Here is a 26,746-nt window from a genome sequence, read left to right as displayed (position 1 = left end):
AATAAACTCCTCGTGAGGGACAAGGTCATGGTCAACATAACGCAGGCAGACACTCTCCTGTTCAGCACCAGATACATCTTGAGTACCATCATCAATTACTCATCTCAGCTGCAGTGCCTCAAATGACTATTGGCCATGATGTTCAGAATTTCATTCTGTGCTTTGGGGCCTGTGTACATTGTTGGTACGCTCTGTTAACCACTTCAGTACAATGGGATCATCCTCTTCTGCCCTAAGTTTCAAAAGCTGGTATAAATTCCCACTGTCATCCGTGTGGCCTCTAAAGGCTTGTCCCTGTCTTACTACATGCCGCACCGAACAAAAAATATTCGTCAAGCAATGCCTTGCGTCCTCTTGCTGTTTACCCCACGCGCTGGATAACTGGGCACTGATTGGATTTAGCTGGTGTGCTGTTACAGTTACAAAAGTGGTGGTGGGTTTGGCAGTTTCGATGTGCTGTGAATTTTTCAATGGTTTTTCTCCAGTTCTTAAATCTTGCACTAATGAAGGCAGCATCCGCTCTTTGGCCAAAAGATGGCTGGCTTGAAAACCCTTGGCTACAGTGAAAACACAATACTTCTTTTATTGATGGATTATAATATAGCCAGGGGAAATCGTGAAACCATTTCTGTTGAAACGTCAACACTGTTGGCAAGAGTTTGCGGTTCTATAAATTCTGGGTGTGGCTGATATGGTTTTGTGCTATCACTGAGGTAACTGGACAATGCTGTGCCACTGTCCCCTATACTGGTGCTGCTGGCAACAAGGTTGACACCTGGTCCTGCCGTGGCTGTGACACTGTCCTCTGAAGTCTCTCTCCCTGGATCTTTCCCTTTCACCACCCTCACTGACTCACAGTCTGTCTCCTAGAAAATAAATAAGGTGTTTGCGATACTCCTAACTACCGGTACCCAAAACTACACAATTAATCACAACAGCAATACCATTGCCTTAAACAAATCTTAGTTCAGTCACCGGTTTAAGTTGAGAGTGGGGGTATCCATGGCATTTTCCAATTATGTTCCTATTTTACAAGTCTAAAAAAGAGAGAACCTTTCATAATGTTGCCAAACAAAGACTCAACAAACTTACCTGAGACTCCCTGTCTCTGCCAGTCTGTCCCTGCATATCTGTCCCCAACTCTGCTGTCTGTGTGCCATCTGTTACCTGCTCTGCCTAATGACGTCATTGTGAAACATTTCCATTAGAATTTCATTTCTTTCTTATGAACATTTTATCAACTAGTCTTTGAGATATTAGGCTACTAGGGTTCTTACTTTGCGTTTTGGTGTACTGAATAATGCTCTGATGTCCGTCTTTAATTTTTTCTGCCATTTTTCTACCTGGCTGGCCACACACACACACACACACACACACACACACACACACACACACACACACACACACACACACACACACACACACACACACACACACACACACACACACACACACACACTGTGCAGGTTATTTACAGTAGGAGATGGGCTTCTATCATCTATTATCTTCTATCATTCTATAATGGGCTTCGATCTACAAGGTAGCTAGCTAGTCAGCTAGCAAATGTGAAACGGATTGCAGTGACAAGGGTTGACAGCTGTATGAGATCACCATTTACAAAACGAATGCTGCAACCTTTTGTAATTTTAATATAGTTCATGTTTTTCTTTTATATTGGCTGGCTTCCCACAATAGCTGAATTTGCAGAGGTAGCAAGCACCAATTTAGTTTCTGTGGTGTTTGCTATAATATTTGCTATCGTCAGTTTACTACAAGATCGGCACACAGGTGCTTAAAAGTCCCCTAGCGACAATTTCGTTTTTGCAACGAGACCATTAAAGATATTTAAGACAATGGTAGAAGAGAGTGTAGTTCTGTTCAGTTTGGTGTTCAGTTTATCGCTAACCTTATCACAGGGAATTCGAAGCACTACAGCTGCATGCTGATCTTGGAATAAACTGACGATTGCAAAGATTCCATCTTTGACAACGCTACATAAATGGAATAGGTACTAGCTAGCTTGTTACATGCAAGCTAGCTAGGGCATAGAGAGGGATTTCTTATAAGTTTCCGGTTTAGATAAGTCATTGTCTCAATGCAGCCTTACAATGCGGTGAAAGGATCCAGGAACCCAAATTATTCAGGTGGATCCCAACCTCCTTAGAAAACATATTTTGTTTCCAAAAGGTATCGAAATTGTCAACAAAAGTTGCACCCATTGAGCTGAAATAATCACGTAGCCAGAATCCTACTAAAGTGTTCAATGCCACAATTCAGAGAGGGCACAGGGCCAGATATGATGGGTCTTTCATTAGTGTTATTAGCAGAGAATCAATCAGCTCTTCATAATGTCATTAAAACCCACAAGGACTACAATAGAATCGGTTTCCATGACCTGGTGTTGAACATTCAGGAGCAGCTTAGTAATGTAATTTACTCACGCTCCAGGATAAGACATTGTTTTTGCACCAGGAAAGTCACATTTCCTACCATGGAGCTGCCCAAAATCACGGCTTGCGAGAAGGACAAGGAAATCCGGCCACTCCCACGCTTCACAGGATGGGTATGCTTGACATCGGCAAACACTGGGAAGTTTTTCAGGATAAAAAGAAATAAAGAAATGGTCTGGAACTAAGCACAGGCAAAATCTTAGAGGAAAACGTGCTTCAGTCTGCTTTCCAACAGACACTGGGAGAAGAATTCACCTTTCAGCAGGACAATAACACAAGGCCAAATATTTACTGGAGTGCTTACAAAGAAGACAGTGAATGATTCTGTTTTGACTTAACTCTGCTTGAAAATCAAGGGCAAGACATGAAATTGCTGGATGGCATACCAGTGGAAGTATACAAAACTTTTTTTGGTATACTCAAAGGACCATTATTAGCATGTTTTAACCACTCCTATATAAATGGTAGATTATCAGACACGCAACAAGAAGGTCTGATATTATTACTGAAACAGGACCCAAATGGTATATATAAAGATCCAGTCCATTTAAAAAAATTGGAGACCTCTTACACTTCAGTGTTGTGATGCAAAAATCCTAGCAAAATGCTTGGCGCATAGAATTAAAAAAGTATTGTCAGATATTATTCATCCTAATCAGACAGGTTTTTTACATGGACGATACATTGGAGATAATATAAGACAAGTACTGGAAACAATAGAATACTATGAAATATCGGGGACACCAGGCCTGGTTTTCATAGCTGATTTTGAAAAGGCTTTTGATAAAGTACGACTGGAGTTTATATATAAATGCCTAGAATATTTCAATTTTGGGGAATCTCTTATAAAATGGGTTAAAGTTATGTATAGTAACCCTAGGTGTAAAATAGTAAATAATGGCTACATCTCAGAATGTTTTAAACTATCTAGAGGAGTAAAACAAGGTTGTCCACTATCGGCATATTTATTTATTATTGCCATTGAAATGTTAGCTGTTAAGATTAGATCAAACAATAATATTAAGGGATTAGAAATCTGTGGCTTAAAAACCAAGGTGTCATTGTACGCCAATGATTCATGTTTTCTTTTAAAACCACAATTAGTCTCTCCACGGCCTCATAGAGGATCTAGATACTTTTGCTAGCCTCTCTGGATTAAAACCAAATTATGATAAGTGTACTACTATATTGGATCACAAAAAAATGCAAATTTTACATTACCATGTAGTTTACCAATTAAATGGTCTGACGGAGATGTGGACATACTCGGTATACAAATCCCAAAAGAGAGGAATGATCTCACTCCAACAAATTTTTATAGAAAGTTAGCAAAAATAGATGAGATCTTGCTACCATGGAAAGGAAAATACCTGTCTATTTGTGGAAAAATTACCCTGATTACTCTTTAATCATATCACAGTTTACCTATTTGCTTATGGTTTTGCCTACACCTAGTGACCTGCTTTTTAAATTATATGAACAAAAAAATTCAATTTTATTTGGAATGGCAAGCCAGATAAAATTAAAAGGGCCTATTTATATAATGAATATGAATTCGGAGGGCAGAAATGATTAAATATTAAAGCATTAGACCTCTCACTAAAGGCATCAGTCATACCAAAGTTATATTTAAATCCAAACTGGTTTTCTAGTAAATTGGTACAAATGTCTCATCCTATGTTCAAGAAGGGCCTTTTTCCCTTTAGCTGTCACACATGCAGCTAACACAGACATATGGAAATGTCTGCTCTACCCAAAATTACAACCAATTCATTGCAGCATTACCACAAAAATGGAAGAGGCAAGTAGAAGGGGAAAAAAGTAAGGAACTTGTATGTCGGCCCTGTATTAAAGAACATGTGTGATAAATAAAAACATATACCAATTTCATTTAAGGACCAAAAAACTGATAGCTGTGCCATATAAATTGCAAAATAGTTGGGAAGAGATTTTCGATGTGCCCATTCCATGGCACATGGTTTATGAATTGATACGCAAAACAACGCCAGATTCAAAACTTAGAATTTTTCAATTTAAATTACTTTACAAAATTCTTGCAACTAATAGAATGTTATATATATGGGGGATACAATCTTCACAGCTCTGCAGATTCTGCTGTGAGGAGGCAGAGTCATTCGATCATTTTTTTTAGTACTGTCCATATGTAGCTAGTTTTTGGTCACAGGTCCAGGAATGGCTGAAGAATTGCAACATTTGCCTAGAACTAACGCTGCAGATAGCAATACTGGGTGATTTGAAAAGCCATAGTCAATCAATAATATAATAATTATTTTAGCATAAATGTTTTTTTTTAATTTACAATCTGTAGAAGCTATGAGAATAGAAAGGTTCAATTGTTTTGTGAAGCATCACAGCACAGTTGAAAAATATATGGCAAATAGAAATCCGAAATGGATGATGTTGATGGATAGATGGGAGGGGTTGAATGGAGCTGAAGGGTGGGACTAATAACAAGATAAACAATGTAAAACATATGGGGTCTGTAAAATGTATATAGGTTCAGAACTTTTGTGATATAGCACAGTTACAAATAGAAATCAAACTGGATGGACATCAGAAATAGAGGAAGGACTAAAAACAAACAAAAAATAACTATTGTAAAATAGACTGTGTCTGTAAATGTGTATAAGATGAATAAATTGAAGGTAAAAGCTGAAGTGTTTATTAGTTTACTCCGATTGGGCGATCGGTGGTAGGGTTTGCGGGGAATAATAATAAAGGTATATTCTTTAAAAAAGTATGTATGTCTATATAGGTATGTGTATGTATATATGTGTATATGTATGCATGCGTGTATGGATATATATATTTACCCAAAAATATAAATGGGGGATTGGAAATGATGCAGACAATTACATTGATGGAAGCAATATTCTTTCCGCATTATTAGCTGATCCACCCCTAAAATATATATTTTTTAAAAAGACTTGAAAATTGCTGTCTAGCCATGATCCCCAACATCTTGACAGAGTTTAAAGAATTATGAAAAGAATAATGAGCTAATATTGCACAATCCAGGTGTGTAAAGCTTTTAGAGACTTACATGTATTGACTCAGGTAGCTGAATATCTAGATATTTTAGGTATTTAATTTATATTAATCGTTTAAAAAAAAATATATATATATATATTTCATTCTTCCACTTTGACATTACAGAGTATTTTAAATTAAGTCCATTTTAATCCCATGTTGTAACACAATAAATGGGAAGACATCCAAAGGGTATGAATACTTTTGCAAGGCACTGTAAACCCTCAGCACTGTGGGTAAATAGGTGGATAAACACTAATGCAAAACACTATGTGTATAGTCCTTATTCACATGGGCCCCGATTCCAACCTGTGTTAAGCGCGTGAAAATGGAACGTAATTCCCTTTTTATGCACTTTTCTCTCTATGCATATTCTAACCTTGATTTTAAGCATGAGAATAGCGTGCAATTCACCTGCTGTTAATTTTGGGCCTGATTCCAATTGAGGAAATTTCGACTTTCCTACACACTTTTCAGTTGTTGGCATTCAGACTTACCTTATGAAGGTACGTAACGGGCTTTGCAGGTGTGGCTGGCTACCTTGCTGGCCAACAGATTTTCTTGTGGAGTTTTCATTCAATGCGGTTTTCATATCTTAAGGCCTCCCTTTAAATATGGTGTACCTTTTAATTAGAAATGTGTCGACAGACTCAATTGAATACATCAAGAGATCAGGTTTAGAATATTGGTATCATGGGAAAAAAGCCATCTATGCATATTTGTCTCCATTTCAGCACCAACTGGTAGATAAAAAAATACTCTGCTCTTGTAGATTGTTTGGGTTAGGAAAGTATGTACTGTATGAATAAAAAACGTACCATGAATCCTATTGACGCAGCCATATAATATATGGCAACATGGCAACCATAAAGTGTGAGAAAATCAAGAGGACTGTGTGGATCGTAAATCATAAGAGGACTTGGATATTTTCGCTCTGACACACACACACCACCATGTACTTTCACTTCTCTTGTATTTGACATACATGATTTGCCCGGCACTTTTAGGCTATGAAACAAATTGGATAGCCTGACAGGAAAGATTAAATTATATACTGGTGCATAAAGTCTCAGACACCCCAGTACATATTGAAATGGATACTAGTCATTGACGTTTAATGAATGGTCCTGGAGCTTTAATTACATTTTGAATCAATCCAAATCTTTGAAGTATCTTCATATACTTTAGGATAGAATGAATCCTATGATTCTGTGGTGCAGAGGTGAGTGTCTAACTCCCTCTAGCACAAATACATTATATTTGTTTAGTACAGTATATAGTAGCACTTTTGAGACAGCTTAATCCCTGTAATACGAACAGGGAGTAGTACTACAGTACACAATCACCTCTCATCAAATGTCTCTTTGAATCATTTAAACAATCATCATGAAAAAAAATCTATCCTCCCTTCTCTGAAGCTTCCTGATTGGGTAGGATTGATGAACGCAGTAGGCTGGAACCTTGCTTTCTCTTGTCCTGTCATATACAGATCAGTGATTACTGAATGTATTCAAACAGTATTCAAAAAGAGAGTGAGACAATGAAAGATGAAGAGAAAGAAAGATTGACAGTTGGGAAAAACTTGTGTATGTTTCTTTTTTTGCAGTGCTGGGTGACTTGAAAAGCCATGGTCAGTCGATCAATAATATACAGTGCATTCGGAAAGTATTCAGACCCAGACCAGATTTTGTTACGTTACAGCCTTATTCTAAAATGTATTACATATTGTTTTTTCCTTATCAATCTACACATAATACCCCACAATGACAATATAAAAACAGGTTTATAGAAATGCTTGCTAATTTATTGAAAATAAAAAACAGAAATACCTTATTTACATAGATATTCAGATCCTTTGCTATGAGACTCAAAATTGAGCTAATGGTTTATCATGTTTCCATTGATCATCCTTGAGATGTTTCTACAACTTGATTGGAGTCCACTTGTGGTAAATTCAATTGATTGGACATGATTTGGACACACCTGTCTATATAAGGTCCCACAGTTAACAGTGCAAGTCAGAGCAAAAACCAAGCCATGAGGTCGAAAGAATTGTCTGTAGAGCTCCGAGACAGGATTGTGTCGAGGCACAGATCTGGGGAAGGGTACCAAAAAAATGTCTGCAGCATTGAAGGTCCCCAAGAACACAGTGGCCTCCATCATTCTTAAATGGAAGACTATTCCTTGAGCTGGCTGCCCTCCCAAACTGAGCAATTGGGGAAGAAAATAAATAAAGGTTAAATAAAAAAAATGTTTATAAAAAAAGGGCATTGGGAGGTGACCAAGAACCCAATGGTCATTCTGACTGAGCCCCAGAGTTCCTCTGTGGAAATGGGAGAAACTTCCAGAAGGACAACCATCTCTGTAGCACTCCACTAATCAGACCTTTATGGTAGAGTGGCCAGACGGAAGCCACTCCTCAGTAAAAGGCACATGACAGCCTGCTTGGAGTTTGCTAAAAGGCACCTAAAGGACTCTCAGACCATGAGAAACAAGATTCTCTGGTCTGATGAAACCAAGATTGAACTCTTTGGCCAGAATGCCAAGCGTTACGTCTGGAAGAAACCTGGCACCATCCCTACGGTGAAGCATGGCGGTGGCAGCATCATGCTGTGGGGATGTTTTTCAGAGGCAGGGACTGGGAGACTAGTAAGGATCGAGGAAAAGATGAATGGAGCTAAATACAGAGAGATCCTTGATGAAAACCTGCTCCAGAGCCCTCAGGACCTCAGACTGGGACGAAGGTTCACCTTCCAACAGGACAACAACCCAAAGCACACAGCCAAGACAACGCAGGAGTGGCTTCGGGACAAGTCTCTGAATGTCCTTGAGTGGCCCAGCGAGAGCCTGGACTTGAACCCGATCGAACATCTCTGGCGAGATCTGAAAATAGCTGTGCAGCGACGCTCCCTATCCAATCTGACTGAGCTTGAGAGGATCTGCAGAGAAGAATGGGAGAAACTCCCCAAATACAGGTGTGCCACGCTTGTGGCGTGGCACACGCTACAAGAAGACTCAAGGAGACTCAAGGCTATAATCGCTGCCAAAGGTGCTTTAACAAAGTACTGAGTAAAGGGTCTGAATACCTATGTAAATGTGATATTTCTGTTTTTTAGTTTCAATAAATTAGCTACATTTTGTACATATCTGTTTTTGCTTTGTCATTATGGGCTATTGTGTGTAGATTGATGAGGGAAAAAAACAATTGAATCATTTATAGAATGAGGCTGTAACGTAACAAAATGTGGAAAAAGTAAAGGGGTCTGAATACTTTACGAATGCACTGTAATAGTACTTTTAGTAAAGGTGCTCATCTTTAATTTAGAATATGTGGAAACTATGAGAATGAAAAGGTCCAGAACTTTTGTGAAATGTCACAGCACAGTTGAAAATATTTGTAGAAGTCAAGACTGGATGGTTTTTAGAGATATATGGGAGGGGTTGAGGGTAGCTGAAGGGTGGGATGAAAAGAAAAAGAGATAACTGTATAAACTGGAAGTAGAAGCCTAAGTATTGTTTTCCATTAGTTTACTCCAATTAGGGGAGGGGAGGTAAGGTTAGAGGAAAATAAAGGAAAATATATTTTCAAAAACAAGAACAAATATATATACTGCATATATAGGGGATTGAACATCATGCAAACAATTACATTGATAGAACCCACAATTTTCTGCAATATTAAATCTAATCTACCCCCAAAACAAAGCAAAGAAAATATATATAAGAAAAACAGGAGTCGACAAAGGCACTTCTCAGTGGGGTGAGAAGCTTATGCTATTGTGACTTGCCACATTGGTTGTGGCCCTCAACACAGGAGGAACAGAGGGACAAAGAGAAGGACAGAGAGAGAGAGAGAGAGAGAGAGAGAGATGGATACATTTTGAATTAGCGCTAATGGGACTATGGGGAGAGAGCAACAACAGAAGCCTGGCTAGAGTGTTAGCGGGATGGGATGACCGACTGGGACATATGGACACACACACACACACACACACACATCGTGTGTTTGGCTATGCCGGATTAAGAGATATGACATGCTATTCTATAAAATCCTTTCTCTGTAATTAATATTACCTGATTGACTAATCATGTAAATGTAATTAACTAGAAAGTCGGGACACCACGGAAGAGTGTTTATAGAGCCGTTATCTTCCGAATAAACTCTTAAAGACCTAGCAATATTTTACATCAATAGCAGTCATTATTAATCGGCACCTTATTTTCAGTCTCATATGAAAGTTGTAAATTCTTGGTTATCTTCACGAACCCTGGCTAACAAGTTGAATCAGCAATACAAAATTGGGTTTAATCATTTATTTATCAAATACCTAACTAATCACACAGAATTACATATACACAGAATACAAATTATGTCATACAGAAAACGTCCCTGGTGGACGGAACCTGTATGAGGCTTGTTACACAAAGAGAGGGGGTTGGGCTTGAATGAAAGAGCGGGAAGACTGAGGAACAAAAGAAACAGCTATGCTATCGTAAATACAGTATCTTATGCATTCTAAATTACCGCCCATTTGGAAAAGGAAAATGCAATAAATATTTACTCTGAGCTGCGCTTCGGTAGGTTGGTCATAGATGCTGGCCGTGTTGGCCAATAGAGATCTTCCTGTCCTCGGAAGAATGTCACTGGTGGTAACTTGGCTACATTGTAGTATCTTCGTTGTGTGTTAGACTAGATACGTCGTCCGTCCTTTCCTAGCCCACGTTTACAGCACCCGCTGCTAACTCAACGGCTAGAAAGTATCACTTCTGTAGTGAATAAGAGTTCAAAGTTCATACCATTCACAACCAAAGCTCACGCTGAGGTTGGCTTAGTTCTGTACTTGACATGTGTGTCCTTTTAACGCAGAGGCTGCAGACCTCACGTACCCGGAACAGGCTGGTTACATTTTTGTCACTGGCTTATATAGTGGCGAGGGGAGAAGGGTGTGTTTCATCGTTTATAACGCCTTCCCTGTGGCTCAGTTGGTAGAGCATGGTGTTTGCAACACCAGCATGGTGTGTGCAACGCCAGGGTTGTGGGTTTGATTCCCACGGGGGGCCAGTGCAAAAAAAAATAAAATAAAAAAGGCATAAAATGAAATGTATGTATTCACTACTGTAAGTCGCTCTGGATAAGAGTGTCTGCTAAATGACTAAAATGTAAATAACCCCTGTCTCTTCACAGGGGTGGGCCACGGATTGGTCAGGGGTCTTTCCTTATGAAAACCTCTCTCAATTGGAAGCTAAAATTACATTTAATCTCCTAACAAACAGTTTCAATATCAAACATTTAAATTGCACAACAATTCCATGCGAATCTGATAACTAGAATGTGTAGACTTTCCCAGGTACAGTTTATGTCGTCCTGTCATCAGTCATAATGTCTCAGATGACAACCGAACTGACATCCATACTCATTAAGTACCTGGTATATTTCCAACTGGTTCTATTACCGAAATATGGTTATTTTCCCCCCACTTGTTTGATGTTCCCAGACTCTCTATGTTTAACAAAGGCTATTCGAGACACCTTCAGTAGGGTCAGAGAGAGAGGGGACGGGAGAAAGGTATTTATGGGGGGTCATAAACCTTACCCACAGGCCAACGTCATGACACACACACACACACACACGCACGCACGCACGCACACACACACACACACACACCAAAAACAGTAAGCAGAATCACCTGCTTACTGTTTTTGTGCTTTCAAGTTGACTCAAACTCAGTTGGATTAAACTTTAGGATATGTCTGAAGCATGGACTCTGTTGCAAGTTCTTGTCCAAGGCCACATTTCCACCATGGCACTCAAGACAATATATTTTGAGTGGAGATCACATACAATGTCAGCTTGCCATAACCTGTAAGATGTTTATACTCACTGTTGGAGAGGCACAATATCTACAGGGTGTAACGTGTGCACTGAGAGTCGGGAAGCAAGTTCAGGGAGGGAGTGTTTTAATAAATAAATGAAACAGTAAACACGTAACACAAACAACGCACCGACATGAAAACAGAGTCAATAACACCTGAGGAAAGAACCAAGGGGAGTGACAGATATAGGGAAGATAATCAAGGAGGTGATGGAGTCCAGGTGAGCGTCATGAGGCGCAGGTGTGCGAGATAATCAGCAGCCTGATGACAGAGAGGTTGAGGTGGAGGTCACAGATCACTACGTATCATCTCTGTGAGGTGCATTCAAACTCTGTTAAGACCAAAAATGCACCATAAATGGTCACATTACAGAGAAGATATAGCAATCATTTTGTTCACTGTAGGTGAACTGATCAACTGACGGCCATTAACGAATGCCCCTCTGGTGTAGGGGAGTGAAAAGCCATGGGTAGCATGGCTGGGAATGTCGAAATAACAAAATATTGAATTGGATTCCCTGCTATGATAATGACACAGGTATAATAGGGATCTGAGTGCCACTGCTGTCTGGTTTTCCCTCATCTTTTTAGTAGTTACTTCCCGGAATCCTTGGAGGGATATGTGTTTTTTTTGTGTTGGTTTTATAGCTGTGGTTCCCAACCAGGGGTACCGGGACCTCTGGGGGTACTTGATAAGACTCGTGAGACCATAGGCCTACTGGTAAATGCACATGAGGGGGTACTTCTGGGGTACTCCTGGCAGAGCAAAATTCAGTTGGTGGTAGAGTAACCGAAAAAGGTTGGGAACCACTGCTTTATAGGATGGCTTTTCTTTGAAGAGGGAAGACTTACGAAGAGTGTGGCTTTGCATACGTCTTCTTTCTGTCTTTCTCTTGTGTCTCTCACTTTTTGCCCTCTCTCAATTAGGGCTGTGGTGGTCATGAAATTTCATCAGCCGGTGATTGTCAAGCAAATAACTGCCGGTCTCATGGTAATTGACCGTTAATTAACATAAACACATTTAGCATCTCCTGTCTTCTACGCATAGCCCACAAGCCACTGGTGCAGACCTCTACATTTGAAAAAAGTCTAATAAATTCATGTAATACAGCCTACACCATCACAATAAATCCATTATTTATTTTAGACAGTTCTAAAGAAACATGATATGAAGAAAATGTAGTCTATTTGAGAAGAACAGAATAGCATACTCTGCGTTGTCCTTATGTTAGGCCCTGATCTGCCTAATGCCATATGGCTGTGGGTTATACTACATTTAGAAGAAAAGATTTTCTTAGAATTCCATGGCATTATTTTACGTTATTTTATAGTATGAACAATACAATTGAACAGTGCGCACATACAATTGAACAGTACACCTAATAAAAGAAACAGGTACACCTATATGCTTAATTTAGAGTTATTTATGTAACTTTAGTTGTGATATAAATGTTGGGCTATATGTTTTGATTTTAGTACATTCTAAGGCTCCATGATGCGACTCTAATGATGATTTGAAAAAAGTTGCATGGAAGGCATGAGCTCTGCTTTGTTTTTTTGCGCAGGCTGTACACACTTCATCAGTCACTCATTCACAATCTGACATGCACGTGATAGTGTCACACCCTGATCTGTTTCACCTGTCTTTGTGATTGTCTCCACCCCCCTCCAGGTGTCACCCATCCCCCGCAATATCCCCGGTGTATTTATACAGCCTCTCATTCACAATTTGACAAGCACTTGATAATGCCTAAAATTTCCTGGTGGCATCCCCTTTGTGTGGCCGTAATGCCCCCTAAAAAAATCCACCCCATTTGCGGCCAGTGGCCGTTGTGCCCATGGGCTGAATATAATAATTATATTCCCTTCTCCCAGCTGCATGCTCCGAAGCACCTCTCACTCACATGGCTGTCCATCACGTGATCGGGTCTTTCTCACAGGCTACAAGTGATGACAGACACACCTGGGACATAACTGCGCGATTCCTTATCCAATTCCGAGGCGCATATTGAAGATATTGGAACAACTGTTCACATGTACTTTTCGTCAGCCAACAAGATGAGTAGGAAAAACAAACAGCAAAATCACTAGCCTATGTCAACCTGCTATCCCCCATAGTGCAAAAGTTGACCTATTCTGTGTTAGAAATAAATATTCCAAACATAATCTGGGACAGTTGTGGAATGGGATAGATCCCAAAGTAAAACAAACATTTTAAGCAGAGGCTAACACAACAGATCAGAAAGTTTAGCTTAAAATATTGATAAACTATTAGGCTATTTCTTCACATTATAAGCGCAGCAATGAGCACACGGCAGTAGGCTATAAGCATAAATGTTCCATTGGCGGGGCTGGGCTCCCTGCCTGTGCCATTAAACCCCTACAACTCATCCAGAACGCCGCAGCCCGTCTGGTGTTCAACCTTCCCAAGTTCTCTCACGTCACCCCGCTACTCCGCTCTCTCCACTGGCTTCCAGTTGAAGCTCGCATCCGCTACAAGACCATGGTGCTTGCCTACGGAGCTGTGAGGGGAACGGCACCTCCGTACCTTCAGGCTCTGATCAGTCCCTACACCCAAACGAGGGCACTGCGCTCATCCACCTCTGGCCTGCTGGCCCCCCTACCTCTGAGGAAGCACAGTTCCCGCTCAGCCCAGTCAAAACTGTTCGCTGCTCTGGCACCCCTATGGTGGAACAAGCTCCCTCACGACGCCAGGACAGCGGAGTCAATCACCACCTTCCGGAGACACCTGAAACCCCACCTCTTTAAGGAATACCTGCGATAGGATAAAGTAATCCTTCTAACCCCCCCCTAAAAGATTTAGATGCACTATTGTAAAGTGGTTGTTCCACTGGATATCATAAGGTGAATGCACCAATTTGTAAGTCGCTCTGGATAAGAGCGTCTGCTAAATGACTTAAATGTAAATGTAAATGTAAATGAAAACACCATTCTCAAAAGTGACCGCAAATGTGATTATGCATGTAATGCATTTATTATAAAGGTGCATTTTTATGGGGAAAATTATTTTCCCCAAACTTGAAACTCACGTGCTGTGTATGTATGCCAATTAGGCTCTAAACCCATTGTAAAGCTGATTAATTTGCTTAATGTTAAGAAGTTATTTGGTCACTTTAGTTGTGCGGCTATGATTTGAAATGCGTTTCTTGCCTTACTGCACACAAGCTGGGCATCATTCACAGGTGATAATATATAATTCACAAGTGATAGGCTAATATTCTCACTCATGAGACTATTCTTGATTTAATCTTGTCTTTACATATACTAAATATGTGACATTTGTGTGACATTTGTTTTGATTTAGAATGGATCATTATCATGCACCTGTCTCGAAGCAGGGGAAGAAAATACATGTCATCTATGGACTGAAATAGAGAATGGAGGACGCTTTTCCCGTGGTTCATTAGGTTATACTCCTGTTGTAAAGAGAAGAAATGTGCTTAATATTAGGAAATTTGATAAATAAGTAGGCCTAGCCTATAGAAAGCTGATGGGATCCTCCTCTTTTTAATAGAGGCTATCAAAACTCAGTTTTCTCACACAATTGCATAGCCTATAGAAATGTTCATGAGCTTATGGGTTCTCATGAAGTGTTTGATTAGATTTTCGAATACATTTGCATTGATGTCACAGTGATTAGAGGAACAATAGCGAGCTGAGTACCAGGCAGTTAGCATTTTTTGTAGGCTACTAATGACCATCAGCAGCATCAGAGCTTGGAGAAGCTTAATTACAGTGACTAAATGGTCACGTGGAATTTGACTGCTGTCATGTCTTGTTGCTCCCAGTGTAGTGGTAATACGGTCACCGTAACAGCTCTACTCTCAATCCCACGTCACTCCTGATTTCTTTCTGTCTCTTTCTTATCTCTGATTCACATTCTCTCCCTCATGACTTTGGCTTCCCTTTTTCTTTCCTTCCCCTCTTCTCTCTCTAATGTTCTGTCTCTCATTGTTGTCTATTGCTCTCCCCTCTCTCTCACACACCAATCGGACTATTGGATCCCACTTTAAACGGAATAAAACAACTTATCAAGGCTTTATTGAGTGTTTATAAAGCATCTATAAACAAGATCATATTACACAATGGGTTATATAAAATGTCCTTACATGTGATGCTTGACCAAATTCTGTATAATCCTTTTGCCACCCTTTATAGTCTAACTTAGGAGTTACACTAGAGCATCTAGTGTAGCTAGATGGGCTCCCGAGTGGCACAGCGGTCTATGGCACTGCATCTCAGTGCAAGACGCATCACTACAGTCCCTGGTTCGAATCCAGGCTGAATCACATCCGGCCGTGATTGGGAGTCCCATAGGGCGGTGCACAATTGGCCCAGTGGTGTCCGGGTTTGGCCGGGTAAGCCGTCATTGTAAATAAGAATTTGTTCTGAACTGACTTGCCTAGTTCAATTAAAAATAGACATACTTCCTTTTTTTTCTAGAAAACTGTTTTTTACTTGCTACACTGGAAGCGTAACTTCTCACTCTCACAAAGCCGGCACGCTTATGCGTGGTGTCGTTGAAATGAGTAGGAGCTGCAAACATTAGCAGGCCAGTTATTGACATGTTATTACTTATTTGTGAAGCATATGCCTATAAAGGGGTTTATGTGGTTAAAGTGGGTAGGACCATCGCATGTTGTCCAGGTTAAGTGCTCACCCCAGGACCATAACAGGAACATTGACCGTAAACATGTCACTTGTACACTACCTCCTCCAGTGTCTCTAGGACATTTTAATGATGCACCATAGGTGCCTGGCACGAAAATGTGAAGATACCGGGGGAGAAAAACAGATTCTCCAAGCCAAGGCGATGAGAGAACCGTGGGTACAGACTCCTTCCTGTGAAATGTCGCACCCTCTGTCCACAACACCACTGTGAATAAGAATCGCAGTCTGTTTCGCCATCTGTGGTCCTCCTGGCAGTCTTGTCAAAGAGGCCAGGCTCTCCGTGCTAGAGCACGCTACTGGAGAGTTTGGAAGAACTATAGGAACCCAATTGTATAGGCCTAAAGTAAATGTGTCAGTTGTAAGCAGCACAATGCGTCGTGTACATTTATTTTAGGAAATCAATTGTCTTTATTTCCACAGTGATTATTTTTCGTTTTCCAAAATAGTTATCTTCCTTCATGCAGCGTACAGAGCTGGTTTTAAGTCCTTAGTAATTGCTGCACTGAAGAGGAAATGGAGACGGAATCAGTCTTTATCCGATTCAATCTTGCACTTTGAAAATGTGGTTTATAAAGACACTCAGTCCAAAATGAACCACTTCCCCCTACCCCCTCTTCTAGACCCTTCTTTATACAATAGCTACTCATAGATCTGAAAGGATCTGTAAGGCATATACAGTAGTAGGGATTAACATGAGTAACCAGGATCCCCGGGGCTGTCATAGTGACTCTTCGGACAATTACAAATGTGATAGGTCTATGCACAATTCACTACGCGTCACCGTCACAGACATGAAGTCTGTTAACAGTTCAGAGGCATGAAGGGAAAATGCTATAGTATCTTCTCCTATCCTAGAGCCCAGGCTATTTTCCCATGCAGTCCCAATTCCACTTGAAACACAAAAATGACTCATGTCTTGCATGAAAATTCCTAACTTTATTCTGTAATATATAGGTTGCATTATGAAAGCCGGTCTCTCGCCTATGCCTGTCAAAATACCTATATAACATTTCCCCCGCTTCTCTGCGCTGACTCGTACTTGCTGAGCTTTGTTAGAGAATGTGTGATCAACGAATGGTATGAGAGTAGAAATTGCTATTTTTTTAAACAGAGTTGGCACCCGTTAAAATACCTTGATATTTAAACTATTTGCAATCTTCGTCTCCCGTTATTCATGAGCTGTTCTGCTATCTGTACAATCATTAACTCGATTTTGCTAAATATTGGCGATTTCTGTCATCGTTGAAGGAGGTTATCTAGCAAGCTTAACAACTTTTTGTCATTTGACTGCCGTTACCATGTTTGTATGATTCGATAATGCTATACTCGGGGTGCGCTTTGTGCGTCCTGAGTGTGCTCAGCCTACTGCTGAAATGTGCTGAATTAATTGAGGAACATGATAATGAATTGCCTGTTTGGCAATTCAAAACAATATCATTGGCGATCTGAGATAGTTACTCTCTCATTACTAAATCTCAGTTTAATTTGCTCTGCAGTCTTTACATATTGTAGTTTCGCAGCCAAGCCGACTAGGTGGGACTATGTGGGGAGAGCCCTTGGCATAGTGAACATATCTTGGTTTTAAAGGCTTAAAATAGGCAATTCCGATTTTTACGGTGTTTCCCAAGACTCTCTGGATAAATATGAATTATTGAAAGGTGGTAGATTCTCGGAAAATTATGAATCCCTGTACAGTAGTACTGAGTTTCCACCGTATCACAGTATTGCAGTATACAGTTTCTTACACAACATCCCTCCTCTTACAGGCATAACATGTGCCACGCTCTTTTGTTTCCTCAGTCTCGTCAGACTCCGGAGGGGGAGTTTCTACCCCTGGACCAGTGTGAGCTAGACGTAGGATTTGGGACGGGGGCCGACCAGCTCTTCTTGGTGTCCCCTCTGACTATCTGCCATGAGATCAATCCCAAGAGTCCCTTCTTTGACCTGTCCCAGCACTCGCTCATGAACGAGGAGTTTGAGATCGTGGTCATCCTGGAGGGCATCGTGGAAACCACTGGTAAAAGCAGACTCTTTCTTTCATTCAATCTGTTCTTTAAAGGGGCATTCTGGGATTGGTACATCCATTTATGGACTTTTAAATTAATGATATATAGCCATTGATGGAAGAATATACAGTAAATACCTCATGGGTTTAGTTCAACTGCCTTACTCCATCTGAACCCAAAATATAAGCTTGTTTTCTCCATTGTTTGTAAACAATATAATTGTAAACAAACACTTTATAGCTTCAAACCTCTATTTAAAATCTATGCTCAAAACACGGTTAAAATGATCATTTTGATCTAATGAATGGATGGTCAGTCCTTGTATTCATACTGTAGCTCTATCTATGATTTTGAGAGTGGTTTCATTGTTTTTCAAATCCCGGATTGTCTCTTTAATTCAACTGTATAATGTATATTTTGTAGTCTTGTTTGTATTTTGTTTTAAAAACAATCAAATAAATATTTCGCCATTCCTTTGATGCGAAATACGAGGACTACCATTTCCAGTATAATCAACTCAAATATTTAAGAGAATATCACATTTATCTTTAAATATTAGATGAAATTATAGCTTTTCCCTGTCTTTTTTTATCTCTGTCGTTCTCCGACACTTCTCCCCCTCGCTCTATTTCTCTCTTCGTCTTTCCCTCCCCTTGTCTCTATGTACTTCTTTTTCCCTCGTCTTCTATGCACCTCTCACTCTCTTTAACCTCTGTTTTTCTCCTTATCTTCCCCTCTGTTCTCTGTATTCCCCATCTACTCTTTCTCCCTCCCTCCTTCCCTCCCTCCCTCCTCCTCCCTTTGTCCCAGGTATGACGTGTCAGGCACGGACCTCCTACACAGAGGACGAGGTGTTGTGGGGCCACCGCTTCCTGCCCGTCATGTCCCTGGAGGAGGGCTTCTTCCGGGTCGACTACTCCCAGTTCCACAACACCTTCGAGGTCAACACTCCCCGTTATAGCATCAAGGAGCACGAGGAGAAGAACTCCCTGACTTCCCCCAACCCTCCACCAGGCGTCCCCACCTCCCCTCCCCTGGGGAATGGGGGCCAGAGCCGGGGCCGCAGGGAGAGGATGCTGTCAGTGGACTTTGCCGACCATGGAGAGGCTACCCAGGAACAAGCGATGGGGAGGCTGCCCAGCAAGTTACAGCATATGAGCTCTTACAAGGAGGACCTCCGAACAAGGGTGAAGACTGGAGGAGCCCAGCCTGGGGATAAGGCCTCTAGCAGGGGGGACCAGGGGAATCTGCCCCTGGGGGTCCAGCGTCTGGTCTCCAGCTCCATCCCCGGGGGCTTTGGCCAGGGGAAGGTGGAGGAGAAGCTCCAGCTTAAGGCACTAGATGGGGGTCCTGGTACTGGAGACACCCTGACTCATTCAGTTGGGGAGCAGGAGAAGTGGAGACTTCCCCCTGCCCTGAGCCCCATCCCGGCCCCAAATCCGACCCCTGTCCAAATCCCTTTGCCTGAGGGTGGGGGGCGGCCGGAGGATAACCTGCCTGACAAACTGCGCCGAATGAACGCTGACCGCTGATATTGACCGTTAAATGACTATTAATCACTGGAAACAAACAGATTCCCCAAAACTCTAAATAGACCTAGGAAGCAATGCTTAATGGGTAATGCGGTTTTCAACAGGAAATTAGACTACTGTGATGACTTTTTCCCGTTTATGGCTATTTTAACTGGTTGAATCAACGTTGATTCAATGTAATTTGACAACATATGACGTGGAATCTACGTGGAAAATACAGTGGATTTGAAAAAGTTATCAACGGGAAATTTCTACCACAGGATTACAGTGAGGGAAAAAAGTATTTGATCCCCTGCTGATTTTGTACGTTTGCCCACTGACAAATAAATGATCAGTCTATAATTTTAATGGTAGGTTTATTTGAACAGTGAGAGACAGAATAACAACAAAAAATCCAGAAAAACACATGTCAAAAATGTTATAAATTGATTTGCATTTAAGTATTTGACCCTCTCTCAATCAGAAAGATTTCTGGCTCCCAGGTGTCTTTTATACAGGTAACGAGCTGAGATTAGGAGCACACTCTTAAAGGGAGTGCTCCTAATCTCAGCTTGTTACCTGTATAAAAGACACCTGTACACAGAAGCAATCAATCAATCAGATTCCAAACTCTCCACCATGGCCAAGACCAAAGAGCTCTCCAAGGATGTCAGGGACAACATTGTAGACCTACACAAGGCTGGAATGGGCTACAAGACCATCGCCAAGCAGCTTGGTGAGAAGGTGACAGCAGTTGGTGCGATTATTTGCAAATGGAAGAAACACAAAAGAACTGTCAATTTCCCTCGGCCTGGGGCTCCATGCAAGATCTCACCTCGTGGAGTTGCAATGATCATGAGAACGGTGAGGAATCAGCCCAGAACTACACGGGAGGATCTTGTCAATGACCTGAAGGCAGCTGGGACCATAGTCACCAAGAAAACAATTGGTAACACACTACGCCGTGAAGGACTGAAATCCTGCAGCGCCCGCAAGGTCCCCCTGCTCAAGAAAGCACACATACATGCCCGTCTGAAGTTTGCCAATGAACATCTGAATGAAAGTGTTGTGTTGTGGTCAGATGAGACCAAAATGGAGCTCTTTGGCATCAACTCAACTCGCCGTGTTTGGGGGAGGAGAAATGCTGCCTATGACCCCAAGAATACCATCCCCACCGTCAAACATGGAGGTGGAAACATTATGCTTTGGGGGTGTTTTTCTGCTAAGGGGACAGGACAACTTCACCGCATCAAAGGGACGATGGACAGGGCCATGTACCGTCAAATCTTGGGTGAGAACTTCCTTCCCACAGCCAGGGCATTGAAAATGGGTCGTGGATGGGTATTCCAGCATGACAATGACCCAAAACACATGGCCAAGGCAACAAAGGAGTGGCTCAAGAAGAAGCACATTAAGGTCCTGGAGTGGCTTAGCAAGTCTCCAGACCTTAATCCCATAGAAAATCTGTGGAGGGAGCTGAAGGTTCGAGTTGCCAAACGTCAGCCTCGAAACCTTCCTGAGATGTGTGCAAACCTGGTGGCCAACTACAAGAAATGTCTGACCTCTGTGATTGCCAACAAGGGTTTTGCCACCAAGTACTTAGTCATGTTTTACAGAGGGGTCAAATACTTATTTCCCTCATTAAAATGCAAATAATTTTATAACATTTTTGACATGCGTTTTTCTGGATTGTTTTGTTGTTATTCTGTCTCTCACTGTTTAAATAAACCTACCATTAAAATTATAGACTGATCATTTCTTTGTCAGTGGGCAAACGTACAAAATCAGCAGGGGATCAAATACTTTTTTCCCTCAGTGTACCGCCCCAGACCATGACGGACCACCTCCAAATCGATCCCGCTCCAGATTACAGGCCTCGGTGTAACGCTCATTCCTTCGACGATAAATGCGAATCCGACCATCACCCCTGGTGAGACAAAACCGCAACTCGTCAGTGAAGAGCACTTGTTGTCAGTCCAGTCTGGTCCAGCGACGGTGGATTTGTGCCCATAGGCAACATAGTTGCCGGTGATGTCTGGTGAAGACCTGCCTTACAACAGGCCTACAAGCCCTCAGTCCAGCCTCTCTCAGCCTATTGCGGACAGTCTGAGCACTGATGGAGGGATTGTGCTCTTCCTGGTGTAACTCGGGCAGCTGTTGTTGCCATCCTGTACCTATCCCGCAGGTGTGATGTTCGGATGTACCGATCCTGTGCAGGTGTTGTTACACGTGGTCTGCCAATGCGAGGACGATCAGCTGTCCATCCTGTCTCCCTGTAGCTCTGTCTTAGGTGTCTCACAGTGTGAACTTTGCAATTTATTGCCCTGGCCACATCTGCAGTCCTCATGCCTAAGGCATGTTCACACAGATAAGCAGGGACCCTGGGCATCTTTCTTTTGGTGTTTTTCAGAGTCAGTAGAAAGGCCTCTTTCGTGTCCTAAGTTGTCATAACTGTGACCTTAATTGCTTACTGTCTGGAAGCTGTTAGTGTCTTAACGACCGTTCCACAGGTGCATGTTCAAACACAGGTGCATGGGAAACAGTGTTTAAACCCTTTACAATGAAGATCTGTAAAGTTATTTGGATTTTTACAAATTTTCTTTGAAAGACAGGGTCCTGAAAAAGGGACGGGAGGGGGAGTTTACATGTAAAAAAGTCAAATAAATCCATGTAATATAGCTTACACCATCACAATAAATCCATTATTAATTTTAGACAGGTCTAAAGAAACATGATATCTAGAAAGACATTTCAGAGGAACAGAATAGCAAACTCTCAGTTGTCCTTGTGTTAGGCCCTGATCTGGCTATGCCTTATGGCTGTGGGCTACACTAGTTCATTTAGCAGACAAGATTATCTTAGAATTCCATGGCATTATTTTATATTATTTTATAGTATGAAGAATACAATTGAACATAGCTGTATAAAATAGGAAGGATATTTTCTCCAAATGATTTGAGGGAATGCGTGTGATGAGCGGTTAACAAAGAAACAGGTACTCATACATGCTTCATTTAGAGTTGTTTATGTAACTTTAGTTGTGATACAAACAATGGGATATATGTTTTGATTTTAGTACATTCTAAGGCTGCATGATGCGACTCTAATGATGATTTGAAAAAAGTTGCATGGAAGGCATGAGCTCTGCTTTGTTTTTTTTGCACAGGCTGTACACACTTCATCAGTCACTCATTCACAATCTGACATGCACTTGATAGTGTCACACCCTGATCTGTTTCACCTGTCTTTGTGATTGTCTCCACCCCCCTCCAGGTGTCGCCCATCTTCCCCATTATCCCCTGTGTATTTATACCTGTGTTCTTTGTTTGTCTGTTGCCAGTTTGTCTTGTTTTTGTGTCAGTTCCTGCCTTCCCCCAGTCTCTCTTTTCTCGTCCTCTTGGTTTTTGACCCTTGCTTGTCCTGACCATGTACCCACCTGCCTGACCGCTCTGCCTGCCCCTGAGCCTGCCGTCCTGTACCTTTGCCCCACCTCTGGATTACCGACCTCTGCCTGACCTGACCCCGAGCCTGCCTGCCGTCCTGTACCTTTGCCCGGCATCCCCTTTGTGTAGCCGTAATGCCCCCTAAAAAAATCCATGCCATTACGGCCCGTGGTATTTGTGCCTTAGTGCGGAATATAAGAATTATTATTCCCTTCTCCCGGCTGCATGCTCCGAAGCACCTCTTACTCACATGGCTGTCCATCACGTGATCGGGTCTTTCTCACAGGCTACAAGTGATGACAGACACACCTGGGACATAACTGCGCGATTCCTTATCCAATTCCGAGGCACATATTGAAGATATTGGAACAACTGTCCACATTTACCTTTCGTCAGCCAACAAGATGAGTAGGCCTAACGAACAGCAAAATCACTAGCCTATGTCAATCTACTGTCCCCCATAGTACAACATTTCTCTATTCTATTCTGTGCGAGAAAGAGATATTCCAAACATAGACAGTTGTGGGATGCAATAGATCCCAAATGAATACAACCACTAGCATCAAAAACCTTTTAAAAGCAATGAGGCTGATGCAACAGATCAGAAGGATTCGCTTAAATTTGATAAACTGTTCTTCACATAAGTGCAGCAATGCTCACATAGCAGTAGTGAGAATGGCAGAATGGTGAACTTACTAAATGATTGAGAGTTTGACTGTGTGATATTAGGTTGCTTCTTGTGTAAATATTTTCCGTCTGGATTTTAATGATTTGTAAGTGCGAATGTTCCATAAGCACCATTCTCAAAAGTGACCACAAGTGCGATTATGCATGTAATGCTTTCATTATAAAGGTGCATTCTTATGGCGAAAATTATCTTCCCCAAACTTGAAACTCACCTGCTGCGTATGTATGCAAGTTAGGCTCTAAACTCGTTGTAAAGCTCTAAACTCGTAAATTCATGTACTTAATTTTAAGAAGTTAATAGGCCACTTTCCGAATGCATACAGTGCATTCGCAAAGTATTCAGACCCCTTTACTTTTTCCACATTTTGTTACGTTACAGCCTTATTATAAAATGTATTAAATATTTTTTTTTCCCTCATCAATTTACACACAATACCCCATAACGACAAAGCAAAAACAGGTTTTCAGAAATCTTTGCAAATGTATTAAAAATCTAAAACTGAAATATCACATTTACATAATTATTCAGACCCTTTACTCCGTACTTTGTTGAAGCACCTTTGGCAGCGACTACAGCCTTGAGTCTTCTTGAGTATGACGCTACAAGCTTGGCACACCTGCATTTGGGGACTTTTTTCAATTCTTCTCTGCAAATCCTCTTAAGCTCTGTCAGGTTGGATGGGGAGCATCGCTGCACAGCCATTTTCAGGTTTCTCCAGAGATGTTCGATCGGGTTCAAGTCCGGGCTCTGGCTGAGCCACTCAAGGACATTCAGATACTAGTCCCGAAGCCACTCCTGCACTGTCTTGGCTGTGTGCTTAGGGTCGTTGTCCTGTTGGAAAGTGAACCTTCGCCCAGTCTGAGGTCCTGAGCGCTCTGGAGCAAGTTTTCATCAAGGATCTCGCTGTACTTTGCTTCATTAATCTTTCCCTCGATCCTGATTAGTCTCTCAGTCCCTGCCTCTGAAAAAACATCCCCACAGCATGATGCTGCCACCACCATGCTTCACCGTAGGGATGGTGCCAGGTTTCTTCCAGACGTGACGCTTGGCATTCTGGCCAAAAAGTTCACTCTTGGTTTTATCAGACCAGAGAATCTTGTTTCTCATGGTCTAAAAGTCTTTAGGTGCCTTTTGGCAAACTCCAAGTGTGCTGTCATGTGCCTTTTACTGAGGAGTGGCTTCCGTCTGGCTCCTCTACCATAAAGGCCTGATTGGTGGAGTGCTGCCGAGATGGTTGTCCTTCTGGAAGGTACTCCCATCTCCACAGAGGAACTGTCGAGCTCTGTCAGAGTGACCATCTGGTTCTTGGTCACCTCCCTGACCAAGGCCCTTCTCCCCAATTGCTTAGTTTGGCCGGGCAGCCAGCTCTAGAAAGAGTCCTGGTAGTTCCAAACTTCTTCCATTTCAGAATGATGGAGGTCACTGTGTTCTTGGGGACCTTCAATGCTGCAGAAATGTTTTGGTACCCTTCCCCAGATCTGTGCCTCGACACAATCCTTTCTCTGAGCTTTACAGACAATTCCTTCAACCTCATGGCTTGGTTTTTGCTCTGACATGCACTGTCAACTGTGGGACCTTATGTAGACAGGTGTGTGCCTTTCCAAGTCATGTCCAATCAATTGAATTTACCACAGATGGACTCCAATCAAGTTGTAGAAACATCTCAAGGATGATCAATGCAAACAGATGCACCTGAGCTCAATTTCGAGTCTCATAGCAAAGGGTCTGAATACTTATTTAAATAAGGTATTTATGTTGTTCGCTTTGTCATTATGGGGTATTGTGTGTAGATTGATGGACAAAAAAATATAATTTAATCCATTTTAGAATAAGGCTATAATGTAACAAAATGTGGGAAAAGTCAATGGGTCTGAATCCTTTCCGAATGCACTGTATAGGCCTATGGGCTAGACTACATGAAGTGTGCGACTATTGTTCTAAAAAGTTGCCAAAAAAATTATGTGCTGTTTCTTGCCTTAATGTGTGAAATATGTGTGAAATTTGTTTTCATTTAGAATGGATCATTATCATGCACCTGTCTCGTCTGCCTGCTTGTCACGGACCAGTGGTGTAAATCAATCCTGGTAAGAGAGAGACTCTGTACCCCCGACATTGAACTGCTTTCTTTGTCAGTGCGACTCTACTATCTGCCCCGTGAGTTCCCCCAATTGTTTGTTACCGTTGTGTACATTCAACCAAGAGTTAATAGAGCAAAAGCACCAGAGATTATTTATAATCTGTCACAGAAACTAGAATCCATCTCCCAAAGACACCCACATTTAACAACTGTACTTTGCACAAGGTCCTGCGCACGTACCAGTATGTGAAATGTCACACTAGGAAAAATAAGACTCTTGATTTGTGCTATGGGACAATACCAAATTCTTTCTCTGCCACCACCAGACCTCCCCTGGGGACATCAGACCACAATGTTGTCTACCTCCGGCCAACCTACTGTCGGCTCCTCGAGAGGGTGAAACCTACAGTTAAAACTGTTCAGATTTGGAACGACAATAGTATCACTCATCTCCAAGGGTGTTTTGACTGTACTATATGGGAGGTATTTGAGGACAGCAGCTCTGATCTTCATGAACTCACAGATGTTGTTTCAGACTATGTAAACTTCTGTGTTGAGTCAGTTGTGCCTACTAAAACCTGTACAATCTTCCCAAACAATAAGCCTTGGGTATCAAAACATCTAAAATCACTACTTATTAATAGGAAGAAGGCAGTTGATGCTGAGGTTAATAGACAGGCTTTAAGAGATGTACAACATGAGATCAAAAGACAGATACTGGTGGACAAGGAGGCAAACAAGCAAAGGGTATGCTGAGAAGGATTATCATCACAGCAAGCAAGGTACTTGAAGTCAAACAGACAGGCCTGGATGAGATCTTTAAGGTTAGGGCCCTCCGCAGGGCTCACAAAATCCTTATTGACCCAAGCCACCCCCTGTACCCAGACGTTGAACTACTCCCCTCTGTGTATAGGGCACCCCTCAGCAGGAAAAACAGAACTAGACAATAATTTGT

At 41.7% G+C, this 26,746-nt stretch overlaps 1 protein-coding gene across 2 annotated transcripts in view; it reads left to right on the top strand.

The window, feature by feature from the left end:
* The window catches only part of kcnj19b (potassium inwardly rectifying channel subfamily J member 19b), a 30,004-nt gene extending 4,206 nt beyond the window's left edge, over nt 1-25,798 (top strand). Inside the window, exons 2-4 of one of the 2 annotated variants that reach the window (XR_003869451.1) lie at nt 17,867-18,083; nt 18,883-19,689; nt 25,730-25,798. Coding sequence is in view for 1 of the 2 variants with exons in the window: in XM_029712722.1 (XP_029568582.1) it covers nt 17,867-18,083; nt 18,883-19,604 (939 nt within the window). In the remaining variant the exon portion in view is untranslated. Of the gene's footprint in view, nt 1-17,866; nt 18,084-18,882; nt 19,874-25,729 lie in introns of those variants that run through there. The other variant, XM_029712722.1, reaches the window with a different exon arrangement.
* The last annotated feature ends 948 nt before the right edge of the window (nt 25,799-26,746 follow it).

The sequence above is a fragment of the Salmo trutta genome, chromosome 2 (genome assembly GCF_901001165.1).
Source record: "Salmo trutta chromosome 2, fSalTru1.1, whole genome shotgun sequence".
NCBI lineage: Eukaryota > Metazoa > Chordata > Actinopteri > Salmoniformes > Salmonidae > Salmo > Salmo trutta.
The sequence above is the reverse complement of the archived record's forward strand: the minus strand, read 5'-3'. Positions and strand labels throughout refer to the sequence as shown.